Source organism: Gobio gobio (genome assembly GCF_949357685.1).
Source record: "Gobio gobio genome assembly, chromosome: 21".
Classification (NCBI taxonomy): domain Eukaryota; kingdom Metazoa; phylum Chordata; class Actinopteri; order Cypriniformes; family Gobionidae; genus Gobio; species Gobio gobio.
In genome coordinates this window covers 13,208,052-13,226,132 of record NC_137117.1, presented here as the reverse complement: position 1 = coordinate 13,226,132, position 18,081 = coordinate 13,208,052, and the positions used below count along the sequence as shown (strand labels likewise).

General features: G+C 37.3%; 1 protein-coding gene across 3 annotated transcripts in view; it reads left to right on the top strand.

Annotated features, from left to right (window-relative positions):
- fyco1a (FYVE and coiled-coil domain autophagy adaptor 1a) overlaps positions 1–18,081 on the top strand; it is a 51,846-nt gene that overhangs the window by 26,395 nt on the left and 7,370 nt on the right. For all 3 annotated transcript variants that reach the window (XM_079802149.1, XM_079802151.1, XM_079802150.1), the window contains 7 exons: positions 1,376–1,494; positions 1,702–1,869; positions 4,866–5,018; positions 9,857–10,080; positions 13,286–13,427; positions 16,981–17,076; positions 17,305–17,515. In XM_079802149.1, the coding sequence (XP_079658275.1) occupies positions 1,376–1,494; positions 1,702–1,869; positions 4,866–5,018; positions 9,857–10,080; positions 13,286–13,427; positions 16,981–17,076; positions 17,305–17,515 (1,113 nt within the window). The remainder of the gene's footprint in view (positions 1–1,375; positions 1,495–1,701; positions 1,870–4,865; positions 5,019–9,856; positions 10,081–13,285; positions 13,428–16,980; positions 17,077–17,304; positions 17,516–18,081) is intronic.

Genomic DNA, 18,081 nt, shown 5'->3' with positions numbered 1-18,081 from the left:
TCGCTCTTTCCTAGTGACAGTCCGTTCACTTGAATGTGATACGCTGCTATAGCAGCCACATAAACTTTGAGCGTGGAGGGGGAGCGACCCGCGTCCAGAAGCTTTTGTAAAAATGTAAGCACCTCTGACACTGCACAATCATGTGGGGTCAGACTTCGCGCTTTACACTGAAAAGACTGACCATTTGCCTGAATAGAGCCGCCTAGTTGTGGGGGCTCTAGCTTCAGTAATAGTATTCATTACGCTTTCAGAAAGGTTCTCATGTACCCGTTGATGGGCCAAACATGAAGCGCCCATAGATCGGGACGGGGATGCCAGATCTGCCGTTCCGCCTGCATGAGGAGGTCTCTCCTCAGCGGGATCGGCCACGGAGCTGTATCTGACATCTGACTCAGCAGTGAGAACCATGGTTGATTTCTCCAAAGCGGGGCTATTAAAAGCACAGCACATTTGCTCTCCCTGATCCTCTCTATGACCTGAGGTAACATTGAGATTGGGGGAAACGCATAAAGAGGAAGGTTGGGCCATTCGTGGGCCAACGCATCCTTGTGCTTGGAGAAATATATTCGGCATTGAGCATTGTCTTGTGAGGCGAAAAGATCCACTTTTGCCTCTCCAAACTTGCCCCAAATTGTCTGAATTATATTTGGGTGAAGAGACCACTCTGCTGGGGACACTTTGCCCCTGGACAGCATGTCCGGACCCAAATTCAGAATGCCTGGCACGTGAGTCGCTCTCAGCGAGCTCAGATTGTGCTCTGCCCATATTAGGGCTTCTTCCTACTCTCGTAAGGGAACGCTCTGGCGCAGCTCAGCTGAGCTCAAGAGAAGATGAACGGATCTTCTCTTCCACCTTAATTTCAGTTACAGCGCGAAATAAACTTAAATGAACATCTGAAAGTGTGTTAAAAGATACAGTACAACTTACTGAAATCCATATCATATCACATGGAATCACTCAATCAGTGTTTCAACCGTGAAAATACGTCAGTAAAACAGCTTGTAAACAATATCATGTAACGTCATATTTACCTCAGAAAATCCATATCCAGTAATCATAAACTCCTTAGCTAGAAAAATTTACTCCAGAGAGGAGCATTTTGATAAATATATGCCCCATATTACATAAATGTACAGTTTTTAATGTTCTTCAATGTTTAATGCATGTATTAAATCTAGCAAGTTTTTATGACAGCCACCATTTAAATGTTTATATTTCAAAAAACAACATTATTAATATTACAAAAATCAAGATAAAATCAAACAAAATGAGAAAATAACTGTACAGAACATTGTCAATGTATGGGAATGTTTGATGTTTGTGTGTCCAGATTGTGTTCATGCACTTGACTGTATGTTTGTGCGTTTATATTTAGGGACTGAATATAGAATATTCTCGTCTGATTGAGGAGAAGGATTCTCACATCACTGATTGTGAGACTCTGATACGTGAGAGAGAGTGTGAGACGCAGCAACTGCAAGAAAGTGTATCAAGGTGAGCGCGTTCAAAAACACAATAAAAGGGTTAATGCAGCACAGATAATGGATCTGCATGTGTAAAAGCCATCACTAATGGATTTCCAAATGGATCTTCATGATGAGGATTTCTTGGACCCTGGAAGAGATTTTGGTAATTATTAGGTTAGGTTTTATTTTTATGCACTATTATTAAATTCTATTTGCTTATTCTTTCTCCCTTTAGTACCAAAGAGGCTCTTAGTGACATACAGAAGGAGAAGGAAGAACTGAAGCAGAAATTGGATCAGGTGTTGACAGAGACTCAGAACCAGCATCTCCAGATGTCTGCTGAGCTGGAGGATCTGAGCCAAACCAAAGGAAACCTGGAGGAACGGCTCATCGAACTTATTAAGTATATCGCCCAGCACTTCAGGGTTAACTTCTCTTTCCTAACCTAAAATCTGGGTAGTTTTGTTGTTATAAGTTCATGTGGTTTCCTGGTTATAGGCAGGGTTTGAAATTAACACCCGCCATCCCGCCAAATGTAGGTCAAAATCAACTGTGGCGGCTGTCAAATCACTAGCCAAATTTGGCGGGTTTCTTGTAGGGATGAGTCACGATTTTCGAATATTCGATTAGTTGATTTAATTATAGAATATACCTATTCGATATTCTAAAATAAATCAACTAATCGAATATTCGAAAATCATATATATATATATATATATATATATATATATATATATATATATATATATATACATATATATATATTTGGTGCTATTATGCGCAGCTGAGTTGACGACATTTGGGTTTTCCGTATGTGTGTCGCTTGAAGGCGACTTTTGCTGCTTGCAAACAGATTCTTTTGAGGAGACAGTGAATAATTTGTTGCCCTGATTATTACACTCACTATGCGCAAATACACTGCAGACTTGCTCTCGTCGTATCTAAGGTTATCATCAACACTATCATCCCTTACATCAGGGTTATTCAAATCTTGCCCTGGGGGGCCAATGCGCTGCAGAGTTTAGCTCCAACCCTAATCAAACACACCTGAACATGCTAATCAATGTCTTCAGGTTCATTAGAAAATCACAGATAGGTGAGTTTGATCAGGGTTGGAGCTAAACTCTGCAGCGCATTGGCCCTCCAGGGCAAGATTTGAATAACCCTGCCTTACATGTATGTTATTGAACTAATGACATGGGGTTGCGAATAATAATCGAATAATTCCAGCTATCATCGAATATTATTTTAGCTTGAAATGCCCATCCCTAGATACTTGTCATGTTTACTCAGTTTGCTAGGGAGGTTCTTGCAAGCCAAATCGGAGCAGATTTAGTGTAAATACTCAACCCGTGACTCATCATGATATATTAACCCTCTGGGGTTCTTCATTTATGGGTCACACTCAGGACCTTCGGGTCAAAAATGACCCGGAGGGCGGGATTAAGATAAAAAAAGATTTGAGTAAAATCAATGAAATATATTTTTGTTCAATAATATTTTTTCTTTTCTTTTTTGGTGTTTTGAGATAATTTTATGATTTATAATTAATATGTATGCAATAATTATGACCCATTTTTTCCCATTGAATATAATAAAAAAATTATATATATATATAAATAATTTTTTTTGTATTTTTATTAAAGCTGTATTTCATTTTAAAGTCAAGCCTAGGCCTCATGAAAGCAATTTTTTAAATGAGATCGGTGCCATCCGGCGGACACATTGAGCATTTTTATCACGCAATAGCACATTTTTAACACTATAGTGGATCTTGCGTTTTATAAAAAATTTTAAAAAAATTTAAGCTTCATCGTAGCTTCATCGGAATGGTCCGAAACTTGGTGAATTTATTGGAAAAAAATATTTCTTTTTTACCAATAGTTTTTTACCAAGGCTTTATCCCACCGAACACACATTTTGCCATTCAGTGCATTCTTATGGACTTATTCACACTGAGAATGATTGATTGATTAATTTCACTCATGGTGTAAATAGGTGTGGTTAAAAAATTGCTGGACGATTAATTTTACTTTGTCATTAAAAAGAAAAATCAGTAGTTGTAAATAGTTTTTTAAATATTAAAATAATTGGAATTTTTTTTAGTGCGTTGTTTCAAAAGTTTTGGAGTGAAAATTATTGGACGATTTTTGTCGGAAATAAATTTTGCTTTGTCTGGTTTCCCTTGTTGTCAATAGGCTTTTACTAGCTTAGATTTATTTTTTAATATGTTTAAAAAATAATAAAACTTATACACATAATGGAAGCCCCTCAGTTTTTTTTACAAGTTTGGTCTTGCAAAAAGGTCTGGTCACACTTCATGGGAGAGAAACTACAAAAAAAGAAAAGAAAAAAACTGAAAACAATTTCACAGATGAGGCTACTTGAATTCTCAATGTCAAGAAAAACGAATAATGGCAGCGTGACATGTTTTTATTTCAAAGAAGCGCAGATAAAAGCAGAGCTTGTTCCTGCCTTTCAGATTGTTATTGCTGTACATGTTTAATTCAGGCCTTTGTAGATTATTAAGTTCTTGTGGTTTGTAAGGTCATTCAATTCTTTAAGCAAAACAAAATTAAAACTCAAATATCTACAGAGTCAGAAATCTGAGCAGAAAAAACAAGAGAAAAGGATATAAGGGTTTCCACAAAAGTAGGGTGACCACCTGTCCCGCATTTTGCAGGACAGTCCAAAAATATTGAGCATTGTCTGCAAGACGTAAGCAGTGTCCTGCATTTAAATTATGTCTGTATGATGTCTTTTCTTCCCTGAAATAACAATACCACAATAAGAAATGAGATACTGGCATTTACAAATCCATTTGCACAGCCATCATGTTCTAGCTAGAGCGGGGGAAACAATGCAGTGGTAGAGAGTAGCCTAAATGTTTTGCTGATGATGACTGGATGGAGCAAAGGAATCAGTGAAGACCTCATCAAAAGTCATTCAATATAGCTACATCAACCAGGACTTCATCTAGACACAATAAGAACATCCAGATTCAACAAAATCCAACAAAACACACGTTTGCATATAGTCAAATAAAGAAAATAAAGTAGTCGCTACTCAAAGAAATAATTTTTTATAACCTTATTATTGCCAATTTAATAGGCAAATAGGCTTTCCAGTGTAAATAAATATTTACATAGTATAATAGTATTAAATATATATCTCTCACAAGTGTCCCACATTGTCCAGCAAACTCACATCTACAGTGGGGCAAAAAAGTATTTAGTCAGCCACCAATTGTGCAAGTTCTCCCACTTAAAAATATGAGAGAGGCCTGTCATTTTCCTCATAGGCACCCTTCAACTATGAGAGACAATGAGAATCAATGAGAGTCACAAGAACCTTGGAGTCTTTCTTAATTTCTCATCTCCTGATCTCTCTGTTTTTCAGGGATAAGGATGCACTGTGGCAGAAATCGGATGCTCTGGAGTTCGAGCAGAAGCTGAGAGCGGAGGAGCAGTGGTGGCTGGTGGATAAAGAGGCTACACACTGCCTGGGCTGCCAGGGCCAGTTCACGTGGTGGCTGCGACGGCATCACTGCAGGTGGGCAATCTCGCTAACACCTGCTCTGCTCGCAAGGTAGAGGTGAAGTGAAATGCAAAAGATCGGCAGAAAATGATTTTATGAAATTTTATGCGCGCGAGTGCTGAGGGGGCACTACAAGAAGATGCAAGAAAAGATGCAAACGGCCGCCAGGGAAACTGAAAGTAGCCAAAGGCTCAGAATCAGATGCTCAAAAACACAATAACCTCCATTAAAACGAATGAGACTAAATGCTCTTACCAGTGCTTTGGTCGCTCGTTCTCCTATTATGGCCTTTGATCTTGAAATGAGCCGATAAATAAAATACAACTCATATCTGTTGCTTTCGTTGTCGTGAACTGAATTTGCATAGCCTATAGAGTGGAAATTGAAGATTGGATTTATATTCATTTTGCGGAGAGGTATAAGGTAAGACAATGCATGTTTTTATTTTTATAGTTTAGATTGTGTAGCCCGTTTCGTTTGCAGGCGTCGTTGCGTGCGAGCCTGCCTCAGCTTGTCAAAAATGCGTTTTTACTGTGGTGTAAACTTACACTTATAAACTTAAACATATAAACTTACATTGTGTTATGCTTGAAGTGTTATATATATACAGATTTTATTATAGGCAAGACAAGTCAAGTGTTGATTTGAGAGGATAAATTGATCACTGTGCGGTTAACTCACTGTCGGCCGCTGGCCGCTTGGTCCTTAGGAAAAAAACTAAAACTTTAATTCAACTAACGAAAATTGCCCCAAACATTTTTTCTAAATTAACTTAATAAAGAAACTAAACGAAATATAACAAATTTGACATTACAAACAAAGCTGAACTATTTTTATGGCTGCAACAGTGTGTAATAGAGAGGGAGGAAAAAACACGGCTACAGTCAGACTCGGTCGGGACACTGGAGTATTTACGCGTCATGTTATCATACCAGTCCTGTTAATTTTCAATATTGTGGTTATCGCCAATACAGGTATATTGCCACACCCTAAATTAACACGATGTCGATATTTCGTGCTTTGAATATAATGGTTATCTTCAATACCGGTATATTGCGACACCCCTATTATGAATATTAAAAAGCTAAGGTAAGTTAAAGGTGCAGTAAGCGATTTCTGAGAAGCTTTCTGTTGATGTTTGAAATTGACCAAACAAACAAACACACACCTCCCTTCATTGCTCCGCCCCCAAAATAATGAACTCGCTATGCAACACAGGCGACGACTAACAGCTAGCATTAAACATTTCAAGCTTATAAGGTGTGGAAATGCATGTGTTTATCATAGTTGACGCCAAGCAAAATAATAATGCAAATGAACAAACAAGCGAAGATGACACAGAAGTATATACAAGCACGACTTTGAATGTTAGTCGCCAACACAGCAGCTCCAGACAAACAATAACACTCAAAACTGTCCCTTACTGAAGCTAATATTACAACAACTTCGTATGTTTGTTTTGTTTTTGTTCAGCATCTCTCAAGCTTTTCCATTATTAATGCGGGTCCAAGCTCTTGCCTGATCGTAATCCTCCTTCGTCCAATAATATTCCTCTGAACATTTCCTCTTGTGTAATATCTCAGCCATCTCTCTTTCTACAATCTTTCTATAAAGATTGCTCGGCTTGCTCACTCTCTTTCCTCCCCCATCATGAGTGGACATGCCCCCTTTTGCTGATTGGCTACAAGAGTGTTGTGGTGGTCAATCTGATTGGTCCGATCCACTTTTGGTTTTTCCCCCCTCCTATTTACAGTCAGGACTATGTACAACCACACTTTTTTTCAGCACACACACAGAGAACAGACATCTAGCAAATGTTCACCAAACTGTTTGGTTGGGTGTTGATTTCAATTTTCAACACCATTTCTCATAAATCGCTTACTGCACCTTTAAAGGTGTCATGAACTGGCGTTTAAAATTTTTGTTATACTGTTGTCTGAGGTCAACTTATAACGTTTGTGTGGTTTTTACATTCAAAAACATCATAATGAATAAGTAATAGCCTATTTTCTGCCTTGTTTTTGAGGCTCTCCGAATAACGCTCGGTTTTGATGGGCGTGCTGCACTGAAGACTTGGAAGTAAACGCCCACGGCTAGGATTGGATAAGATTTACATATTTAATGAGCTTCCGCTCCCCTGTCAGAACACGTAAGGAATTGTTTTGAAAGCGTCTGGAGAAACGTTCACAGGGTTAGATCAAACAAACACAATGATTCATCTCGCATCCATTATTTTGTATCATTTCGCCCCATCTTCACTGAATATAACCCCGAACCGTACACACACACACACACACACACACACACACACACACACACACACACACACACACACACACACACACACACACACACGTGCAAGAAAGGAATGTTATTTCACTATAGCCCGCTGGTCATAGCCCGTCTGAAAAACACATAGCCCCGGGACTTTGGGCTTTGCGAGCTGGTGTTACAAGTCCGAGTCTGATCACGAATGAACCAATAACACCTTCTCCGACCTGTGACAGCGGGCTAAGGTATGTAATCAATAGATATCTAACGATCTGTAAAAATGCAATACTAACATATATAAAAAAGCATGTTTTACTCACATAAGTGTGTGTTGCACCGTTCCTGTCAGATCCAATATAGATGGCACAGCATTGCGTTTTAATCTCAATATGTCTGCAAATCCAGTCTCGACCTGTATCTTGTTTAAAATCGATTCCGCGGTGAAATTAAGCAAACAAAAGCAATGTCTTACGCACGTGAACTGGAACCGGCATGTTTTTTTGCTCGTAGCGCGACCCGTTTAGCTCCACGAGTCGGGGGGCGGGCTTGAGGCGATGCTTCTGCGTCCTATTACGTCAATGGTCGGCATATTGTGAGAGCTCTCGTTTTCTGGGCCTGGTGTCTATAAAAGCTTTTCTTTGACTAACAAGGACGTTTTCAGCTCTGAAACTTGCAGGATATTCTTATATCACGATGAACTGTTATATATCAAAGGCTCAAAGGAAAGTTGATTTCTCAATTCATCACCCCTTTAAAGTATTGTACACATTTGTTGAAGAAAGGCTGTAAAAGAAAAAGCAGCCACACCATGTTAGTAAAAACTGGATTATTTCTTCACTTCACTTCATTAACATTAAATTCAATATTTAGTAAAGTAATGCAAATATATTCATATGTTTGTTTATTTAAGTGAGCTTTTGTGTCCAACTACTTTTTGTTTTATCTGTATGCGCCCACATTTATTGCACTGGCCACATTTATTGTCATTCTTTTCTCAGCCAACACAAAACATTTTACCGCTTTGTTTGCTGATCTGCATAATTACTTTAGTCAATTTGGCTGAAACAATGCAGATAACGCATGCAAATAAACACCACTATCACTGAGCGCAATTAATTTGTAGTCAATCCTCCAGACTTTTAGACCCATCCAGTTTTTATTGCAATTCTTTGGGTACATTCAATAGTGTGCTGTTTTCAGTACTTATGATTATATTACATTTTAAGACCTGATTCATTATTTGACATTTTTTTGCGACAAAACCGTTTACAGTCTAATGACAAATTTTCATCAAACGCAACAAAAAATGGTGCCTGAAGAAATTAGCCACTTAGGTTGCTTTCACACCTGAGCATTTGTTTCGGAACCTGGTGCTTTTTCTCCTTTGGTTCGGTTCGTTTAGGCATTTGTGAACACTGCAATTGCGCACAGATCCGTACTGAACGAGTCCTGATTGCAAACAAACTCGAAAAGGGCGAAAGCAATCCGACCCAACGGACCAACAAACCAAATGGTATTACAATTCATAACGTGAATATTCTGCTATATATAAAGCAGTAGTGTCTGATTCTGTGAGTGAGCACATTAGTTATCTCGGTTGAAAACCCAAAGAGCATCTCTTCATCTTAAAATGATTATCTGTACGAGAATGCTGTCAGATTAAAGCCTTGATTCCTGCTCTAGCTGCATTATAACATCTCTATAGTGTTTGCGTGTGCCTTGAGACAGTTTAGCTCTAGACAGAGCTGGGCGATCCAGAGAGAGCGTGTTTGAATTTGCTGCAAAATGAATACGAATGTAGTATATAATTCAACAGCGGGAATGATGGCTACAGTCTTATAGTGTTTGCCTGTGTCTCGATGGTTACAAATAAAGCCACAATAAGCTAATTGAGAAAGCGGCAACCTCTCCCCCAGTTTCTCTTGAAGCCAATACGGAAGTGACTTAAACTGCAATTCATTGACTGGCCACTAGAGACAGACTCCAGAAGGGAGCAGAATCTCATTGAGCTCAATGTTAAAATGCCCAACTTTACAGCAGATTAAAACATGTTTACAGTCTGGTACAAATTGTGGTTTTGGTCTATACGGCTAATTTTGCCCGTCATGACGACTGTGAGGGGGGTGAATTTTTTTATAACTCATTCGTTTACATTATATAAAGCCTTAAAGTTCTGCATAATTAAGGGCGTGGCCACTTTGAGTGACAGGTGGATTGCCGTTTTTCTGCTGTCTGTTAGTCATCACTTCACCTCAGCTCCACCCACGTCCCGCCTCTTTGCCCATTTTCTGTTATCCGGGAGTGATGCGCAATGACACACTGCCAAGATGGCAACGGCCGGCTTTGAGGCTTCAGAACTGCCCTTCAGATCCCTATGGGTGACGTCACGGACACTACGTCCATATTTTTTTACAATCTATGTAATTGAGTGAAGTTGTCAATCATCTTGATGGATGATGCAGAGGAAACTCTCTGAAAAAATATTTCAGACTCGATATAAAGAACTTCATTGTGGTTATGTGGTATGTTTTTTGTGCAGAATATTTGTTACTTATGGTTATACTGTGTGTGTTTCTTGGCAGGTTGTGTGGCCGTATCTTCTGTTACTACTGCAGCAACAATTACGTGATGACAAAAAGCGCAAAGAAGGAGCGCTGCTGTCGAGAGTGCTACACGCAGCACGGCGCCGTGGTGGAGAGATTTACAAAGGCTGAACTCAACAACTCGTCAGAAAATCAACCACCACCCCACGCAAACGCTGCCAGTCAACCACCACCACCCTATATACCCACACCAAGAGTTACAGGTACAGATACACACAGCAGAAGACACACCCTTAATGACATGGTGGATCGATTGTATTCACGAGTTGATTGCAAATAATTGCCAACCTAAAATTGATGTGAATGCAATTTAGTTTGTAGTTTGTATGCAGCTTATTGATGAAGAATAGTCAGAAAACACTACACTACTATTGATTCATGAGGACAGACTTGTGCAATCAACTTGCATTTCCCATCATTCTCTTTGAGAGTATGAAAAACACATCAAATTTGCACCCTTTTCTCTTTAGTGCTAAAAAGCCTTCTCGTAGTAAAAAAAAAAGCATAAAATTAAATTGCCTATTTTATTCTTTATTATATCTTGTGTGTAGGAACTTCTCAGGAGGTTTGAGTTGTTATTCTTCAAAGTGAGTTTTTAAAGAGCACCCTAAAACTTACTTAGCATGCATAAAAGTTATTATCTCTCTATGTAAGTAAGGGCTGAAAAGAAAGGTGCCGTCGACGTCAAGTGGTTTTTCATTTTGAGCATGTGAATACAGTGGCGCGTATGATTGGAGAGAAACTTGAAGTGCTTAAACACATTGTTCTGCCTGGCATTCATCTTTTGTGTCTGAAGATTGTCTTTATGAATAGATTGAATGGCCATTGTATGATGCTAAAGGACCAGGATTTTGATACAGAGCACTTTGTATAACATGCGTTGTTGTAATTGACAGGGGAATGCCACAAATTTGTCTTCACAAGCAGTCCTGTTATTGATTGTGTATAGCAAATATTCCTTGTTAGTAAATGTTTCCTTTATGAGATACTAAAAATATCTTCCTCAAGGGGGCGCTTGATGACTCAAAAACCAGATACTCTATCAGGCATGTTCAAATGTCAGGATCATTTATTGTATTGCAGATTTTTTTGACAAAAATGTGTAATTTGTTTAATACAGGATTCCTGACATGCCAATAGAAATCTGCCCCAGCCTTTTATATATATATATATATATATATATATATATATATATATATATATATATATATATATATATACATACATACATACATACATACATACATACATACATACATACATACATACATACATACATACATACATACATACATACATACATACATATACATATATATATATATATATATATATATATATATATATATATATATATATATATATATATATACATATATATATATATATATATACATATATACATATATATATATATATATATATATATATATTTAAAATCTATATAGAGTAATCACAGACTGTGATTCGTGACAGTGCCTGAATAATGATAGTTTACAAACTTACAAACAATTCAGAAACTTTACTTAGAAACAATTAAGTAGTCACTGAATTGAAAACAGTGAATTTAGATCAATACAGTGTTATTTTAGTATTTTTTATATACTATAATTGTACTTATTAATAGTGTTGTAGTCAAGACCAAGTCGTATCCCTGCAGTTGTGGTCTTGACCGGTCTTGAAATAAAATCCTGAGTCCTCTTAGCCTGGGACCGAGACAAGACCAAGTACAAATGTGGTTGGGATCAAGGCAAGACCCAGGCCTTCAAAAAGTGGACCGGTCTTGAGTACTACAATACTACTTATTAATATTTTAAATGAGCTTTTATTTTATTTTGTACTTTTTTTGTCATTTAGTTTTGTTATTTTGTCATGTTTATTCAGGGGTTTTTTTATTGTAGTTTTTTGTTTTGTTCATACATTTTACAAGTTGTAAAAAGACCCCTTGTGGTGCCCCTTGAAGTTTTTAATGTTGTTTATATGTCTATGGGATGTTTTTAATATGCTTTAAGACAAACGTGTGCAAATTCATCAGTCAACACCATTCCTGAGTATTTTTTTCCTTAAAAATCCAGTGATCCAAGGAGTCTCAAAAACGCAGTTTGAAATCGCTGGTGTTTCTGATGTCACAAACTACCTTGTAACCAGTCACATGAATGAATCTTTAATATGACTCGGGAACAACGAGTTGTCTCAGAGAGCAATTCGTTCATTTTGTGTTGAACGCGCATGCGCAGTGTGCCATAGGTTCTGTACAGGAGCTTTTCTGTTACTGCATTCAGCCTAGGGGGCTGTGACTTGGTGAATGAATGACTCGAACCCGAAGACTCGAGAGGAGAACTAATCTATTCTGTTTCCAGGACTGCATGCGTTGCATATGGGGCTGTGACGGGCCAGATCAGACAAATAGGGCTGGGCAACAAACTCAAGTTTGATTTGATTTGATTTGATTGAAGTTTATTTCGAGCAACAAAAAATAAAAATAAAACATATATATATAATTAAATACAGTGTGTATGTATATATATATATATATACAATATACATAGAAAAATATAATAGCTTATATCCCATATATACATATACACACACATACTTGCTCGAAAGGGAGTGGAAAGAAGAAGAACTTATTTACTTCCACCCCCAAGCTCCACTTCTCTTATTCGAAATCCTCCGGCATTTCTCTTTAAAAATTCTCGTTTTAGACTCTAATTCATGGCCAGTGTTTTGTTTTGCTCTATCCTCTGCGCTTCTGCGTTCGTCAATACGTCATGTGTCGGGTCAAGGGTTACTCTTTCACCATAAATCGATGCTTTAGGCCGTCTGTCGGACGCGAGTTATTTTAGTTTATAAGGCTTTAAATATGGATATTTTTCTTACACAAAAGCATGGCTTCGCTTCAGAAGGCCTTTATTAACCCCCGGATCCGTGTGGAGCAGTTTTATAATGGATAGATGAACTTTTATGGACTTCAAAAATGACCCAACAATTCCCTGCCATTATAAAGCTTGGAAGAGCCAGGGCATTTTTAATATAGCTCTGATAGTGTTCGTTTGAAAGAAGAATGTCATATACACCTAGGATGACTTGAGGGTGAGTGAATCATGGGCTAGTTTTCATTTTTGGGTGAATTAACCCATTAAGGCATGAAGATTTTTTTTTTCCACAAGAAAAAACGTTTAAATATGTAATTTTGGTGCTCAAAGATGAGTTTTAAAGGATTACAATTATTGACTACAGGAGGACTTTAAGGTTGTCAACATATGATGGATCCAGTGTTTTTATTTTTAAGTTCTGCCCGTTTTCAGGACCCTTGCTTCATACTAATTGTCTTTCTACTCACTTTTTACATGTCTTATGGGTTGATGTCATGCCAACGTTGATAACGTCCTGTGTCCTGACATGCAGTTACAGATCCTGGTGAGAAACCGGATGATGGGGTGTTTGACATCATAACGGATGAGGAAGTGAACGAGATCTATGACAGCGACTCGCGAACCACCACTGGGTCACAGGAGGAGGAAGGAGAAGGAGGGCAAATTGGAGACGTGTAAGGAAGGACACACAAACACACACAAATAATTCTAGACAACACCACCTATAAATACACTACCGCTCTAAAGTTTGGGGTCCGTTTTTTTTTCTTCAAGAAATGAATACGTTTATTCATCAAGGATGCATTCAATTGATCAGAAGCGACAGTTAAGACATTTATAATGTTACAAAAGAGTTCTATTTCAAATAAATGCTTAAGAATGAAGAGAATCCTAATGAAAAGGAAAGTTCTCACAAAAATATGAAGCAGCACAACAGTTTTCAGCATTGATAATAATCAGAAATGTTTCTTGAGCAGCAAATCATCATATTAGAATGATTTCTGAAGGATCATGTGACACTGAAGACTGAAGTAATGAAACTGAAAATTCAGCTTTGATCACAGGAATAAATTTCATTTGAAAATATATTCAAATAGAAAACACTGCAAATATTGTTGGCTCTTATAATAAAGTGCTTGTGATGTTCCTTATTTGTAAATTGCTTCAGATTAAAAAAAATACATTTATGCAACACATTCAATCTGGGTGAGAGCACACTTTTGTATTATATGCTGCTTAAAGGTGAACTATGTAATTTTTTTTCAGTAAAATATCCAAAAACCATATTGTTCCAGTTGAGTACTTACAATATCCCAAATGTTTCCAACTATTTGTAAATCGTGATAAATTGCTATTTTAACCAAGGAACCGGGACGAGTGAGGGAGTCGCCTGTCGATGGCGTCATATCTGCGTTATCCTCAGTTTCCGTTTTATTTTGCAGAAACGCTTTACTCTCACTGCAGTGTGAACAAGTGTCATAGCAGCCACAGAGCAAACGCACGGAGTAACGTCATAACATCATTTTCAACACACTCAGATGTATCTAATATGATAAACAGAGCTGCATTACCTCATATTCATGACCGGAAAAGCGGGAGTGGCGCCGACGACTGTGTCATAATAAAAGTCCCGCTGCTCGCGAGGCGTGTGTTGCCTTCATCTTATTAACAATCGCTCCAGCGGCCTTTGCTCAGCTCCTGCTCTGCTTAATACTACAGTGACGTTAATAATCACATCTATGAACATGATTTCTCCCCGAGTCCTATCCCGATTCTTTTCCACCGGCTATGAGGTGAAGACCACATGTCCCAAGCTCCTGCGCTCAAACTTGCCGTCATCAAACTACGCCTTTGTTTTGAACAGGCGACCTCTAGCGGACGGAAAAGTTACATAGTGCACCTTTATTCTTTTAACTTCACAATTACTAAAGGAATCATTAAGCAAACCACATTCATTAAAGTGAAATCAGAATTGGTCATGTTTGTACAAAGTGTGCACAAACGAAATGACTAGAGACAATGGGCACGCTAAAACATTCCCATGTTCTCATAATCACACTCTGAATGGTCCAATTTGTAGCAACATTATCAAGATTCTCCAGGCTGCATCACCAGGTCTCTGTTTAGAAGATGTACTCTGATGCTTGCCTAAATAAGTGTTACTGACAGGAAGTCCTGCCGGGAGATTGATTGTGAGTGGGATGATGACTGTCAATTTATGCATTTCATGCCATCTTGGGTACGTTTTCTAACAAGATGAGCACCTGCCTGGCATATAATTTCTAAAGCAGCCCCAAAAGATCATGCTCCCTGTGGTTGAGTGAGGTTTCTATGATTAGACGCACTCTCCAGGAAAGGATAGTTTTGATGGAATATTTTGTTTGTGATTTATTTATAAATTTTTTTAGTCATTGAAGGTTTTTTTTAGCATTTAAAGGTGCATTGTGTAATATTTATGAGGATCTATTGACAGAAATGCAATATAATACACATAACTATGTTTTCAGTGGTGTATAAAGACCTTACATAATGAACTGTTATGTTTTTATTACCTTAATTATCTTTATTATCCCCTACACCGCGGGTCCCCTTACAGTGAAATCGCCATTTTGAGCCGTCATGTTTCTACAGTAGCCCTAAACGGACAAACTTCTCTACAGAGCGCTAGCTACTCTCTATTGTCTCAGACGACATGTTTGTCCTGTGTCGGCCACCGTAGCTTCTCTATGCCCCTTTGAAAGACAATTCGCAACCTCACCACTAGATATGGTGAGCAGCTTTCCTATAGCTCAAACAGTAGAGCATGGCGCTAGCATCGCCAAGGTCATGGGTTCGATTCCCAGGGAAAGCAAGAATTGACAAAAATGTAAAAAATTAGTACCTTGAATGCAATGTAAGTCGCTTTGGATAAAAGCGTAAATAAAAGGTCCGATCGAGATTTTGGCTGGTCCATCCTTTAGTAGCATTCTCTGCAATGATTTGTTAGATTGTAAACCAATTTATATAAGAATCAAAACAGAAATATGATAAAAAATGATGGATTAAAAGTGACAGTGAAGGCATTTATAATGTTACAAAAGATTTCTGTTTCACATAAAAACTTTCTATTCATCAGAGAATCCAATCAGTTCTCACAAAAATATGAAGCAGCTCAACTGTTTTCAACATTGATAATAATCATAGATGTTTCTTGAGCAGCAAATCATCATATTAGAATGATTTCTGAAGGATCATGTGACACTGAAGACTGGAGTAATGATGCAGAAAATTCAGCTTTGATAATTACATTTTATTTATGTATTAAAATAGAAAAGTTATTTTGAATTAAAATAATATTTCACAATATTACAGTTTTTACTGTATTTTTTGTGCAGCCTTGGTGAGCGTAAGCGACCCAAAACTTTTGAACGGTAGTGTAAATGTTTTCAAATATATTCATCTGTATTATTTTATATAATGCAGCTGCACAAGTTCTGAATTATTCATTTTTTGAAAATTTTGTATTGGGAGATCTGAAAGTGACAGGTTTTACAATAGTACAATGAAAAAAATTAAGATTAATTTTTTTCATTATGCATTTTTTTTGACAGATTAGACAAAATAATGAACTTAATTGCTTGTCATTGCTCTGAAAAAGATAAAAAAATATTTGAATGATTTGTCATCATGAGCCTACGAAATAGCTTCATAAATAATCTAGCTTTAGCATGCAAATCTTGTTATTTTGGTTCTGTTTGCTAAGACAAGCATCATCAATACAATAGCTTATAAAGGATTTGAACAAACCCCAAACTCTTGCTTATTAAACTTTCACTCTATTTGTGCTTCAGATGAGGGTTATTATCATTAACCAAAACCATTAAATAAAAACATTTTGTTACTGAAATGTATATTTTCCTTCTTATTTGATCTTATTGTAATTCAGCTGTAGTTGCCAAAGCAACATTTCTTATTTTCGTTCAAAGTACTAAAATTACCAAAACTAATAAATGAAAATACTATATAGACACACTTTAATAAATAAATAAATATGGCAACTAAACAGAAAAATAAAATGTAATTCAAAACATTCACAAAAACTAAAATAGTATATAAATTATAACAAAGTATCACTGTTTCAGACGATACGATTTACGACACGATCTAGAGATCAGAACATTCTTCAAAAAAATCTTTAAAAAAATGTCCCCTCAATTTATGGTTTATTGTGATTATTGTCTTTTACAGTAGCATATCAAGTGATGCGACCCCTGATGAACAGGAAGAGATGATCTCTACTGTACAGGATGCAGAAATCACCCTCCTCAAGTCAGGAGAACTCACGTTAGTACACACACACACACACACACACACACACACACACACACACACACACACACACACACACACACACACACACACACACACACACACACACACACACACACACACACACACACACACACACACACACACACACACACACACACACACACACACACACACACACACACACTCTCATCCTGCTCCACTATTATTATTACTGTTGATTCTGTGCATGTCTTTCTGTAGTGCCTCTGTGCCTCTGGATATAGATGAGATTCCTCAATTCGGAGATGGTTCCCGAGAGCTCTTTGTTAAGTCCAGTTGCTATAGCGCCATTCCCATCACCGTGGGCGACCACGGGCCCATCATCTGCTGGGTTTTCTCTTCCGAGCCAAAGAGCATCTCCTTCACTGTGGTGTACAGAGAGACACTTGACACACCTGTTGAGCAGGCCAAGGTAAAAAACACACACATGCACTTTAACACCTGTTGAGCATGCAAAGGTCAACCATCACTACAGTTGCATGCTGTAAAATATGCCCTAGTTAGTGAGATGCTCTAATAGTTCATGAAAAAATGCTCATTACAGTCTCATGACAGGTACACTTTGGTAATGGGTGTCTTTATGTGTGTTTAAACCTGATTTATTAAAGCTCAGATCATAACTCTAAATATTGCCTCACTATTAGTAATTGCCTCACTGGGGAATAACTAATAAATTAGAAGAAATATTCTAATTTTATAATTGTTATTATTTACTCTGACTTTCTTCTGTGGAAAAGGAGAGCATTTTAAATGGAAAAGACTAAAATTTTGGTTCTCAGAAGTTGCTGTACATTGTCTTTTATTGTTTTTATAGCAAAATAATATTTAGTTAAATATAGTTGTTTTAAAATAATTTATATTATTATTATTTTGTTGGATTTAATTATATTTTATGTGTGCATGTTTGATGATTTCACCCTGATTGAGATGTCCATTGTTTTTCTGTAAGTTAAATACTAATATATATTAAAATATGAA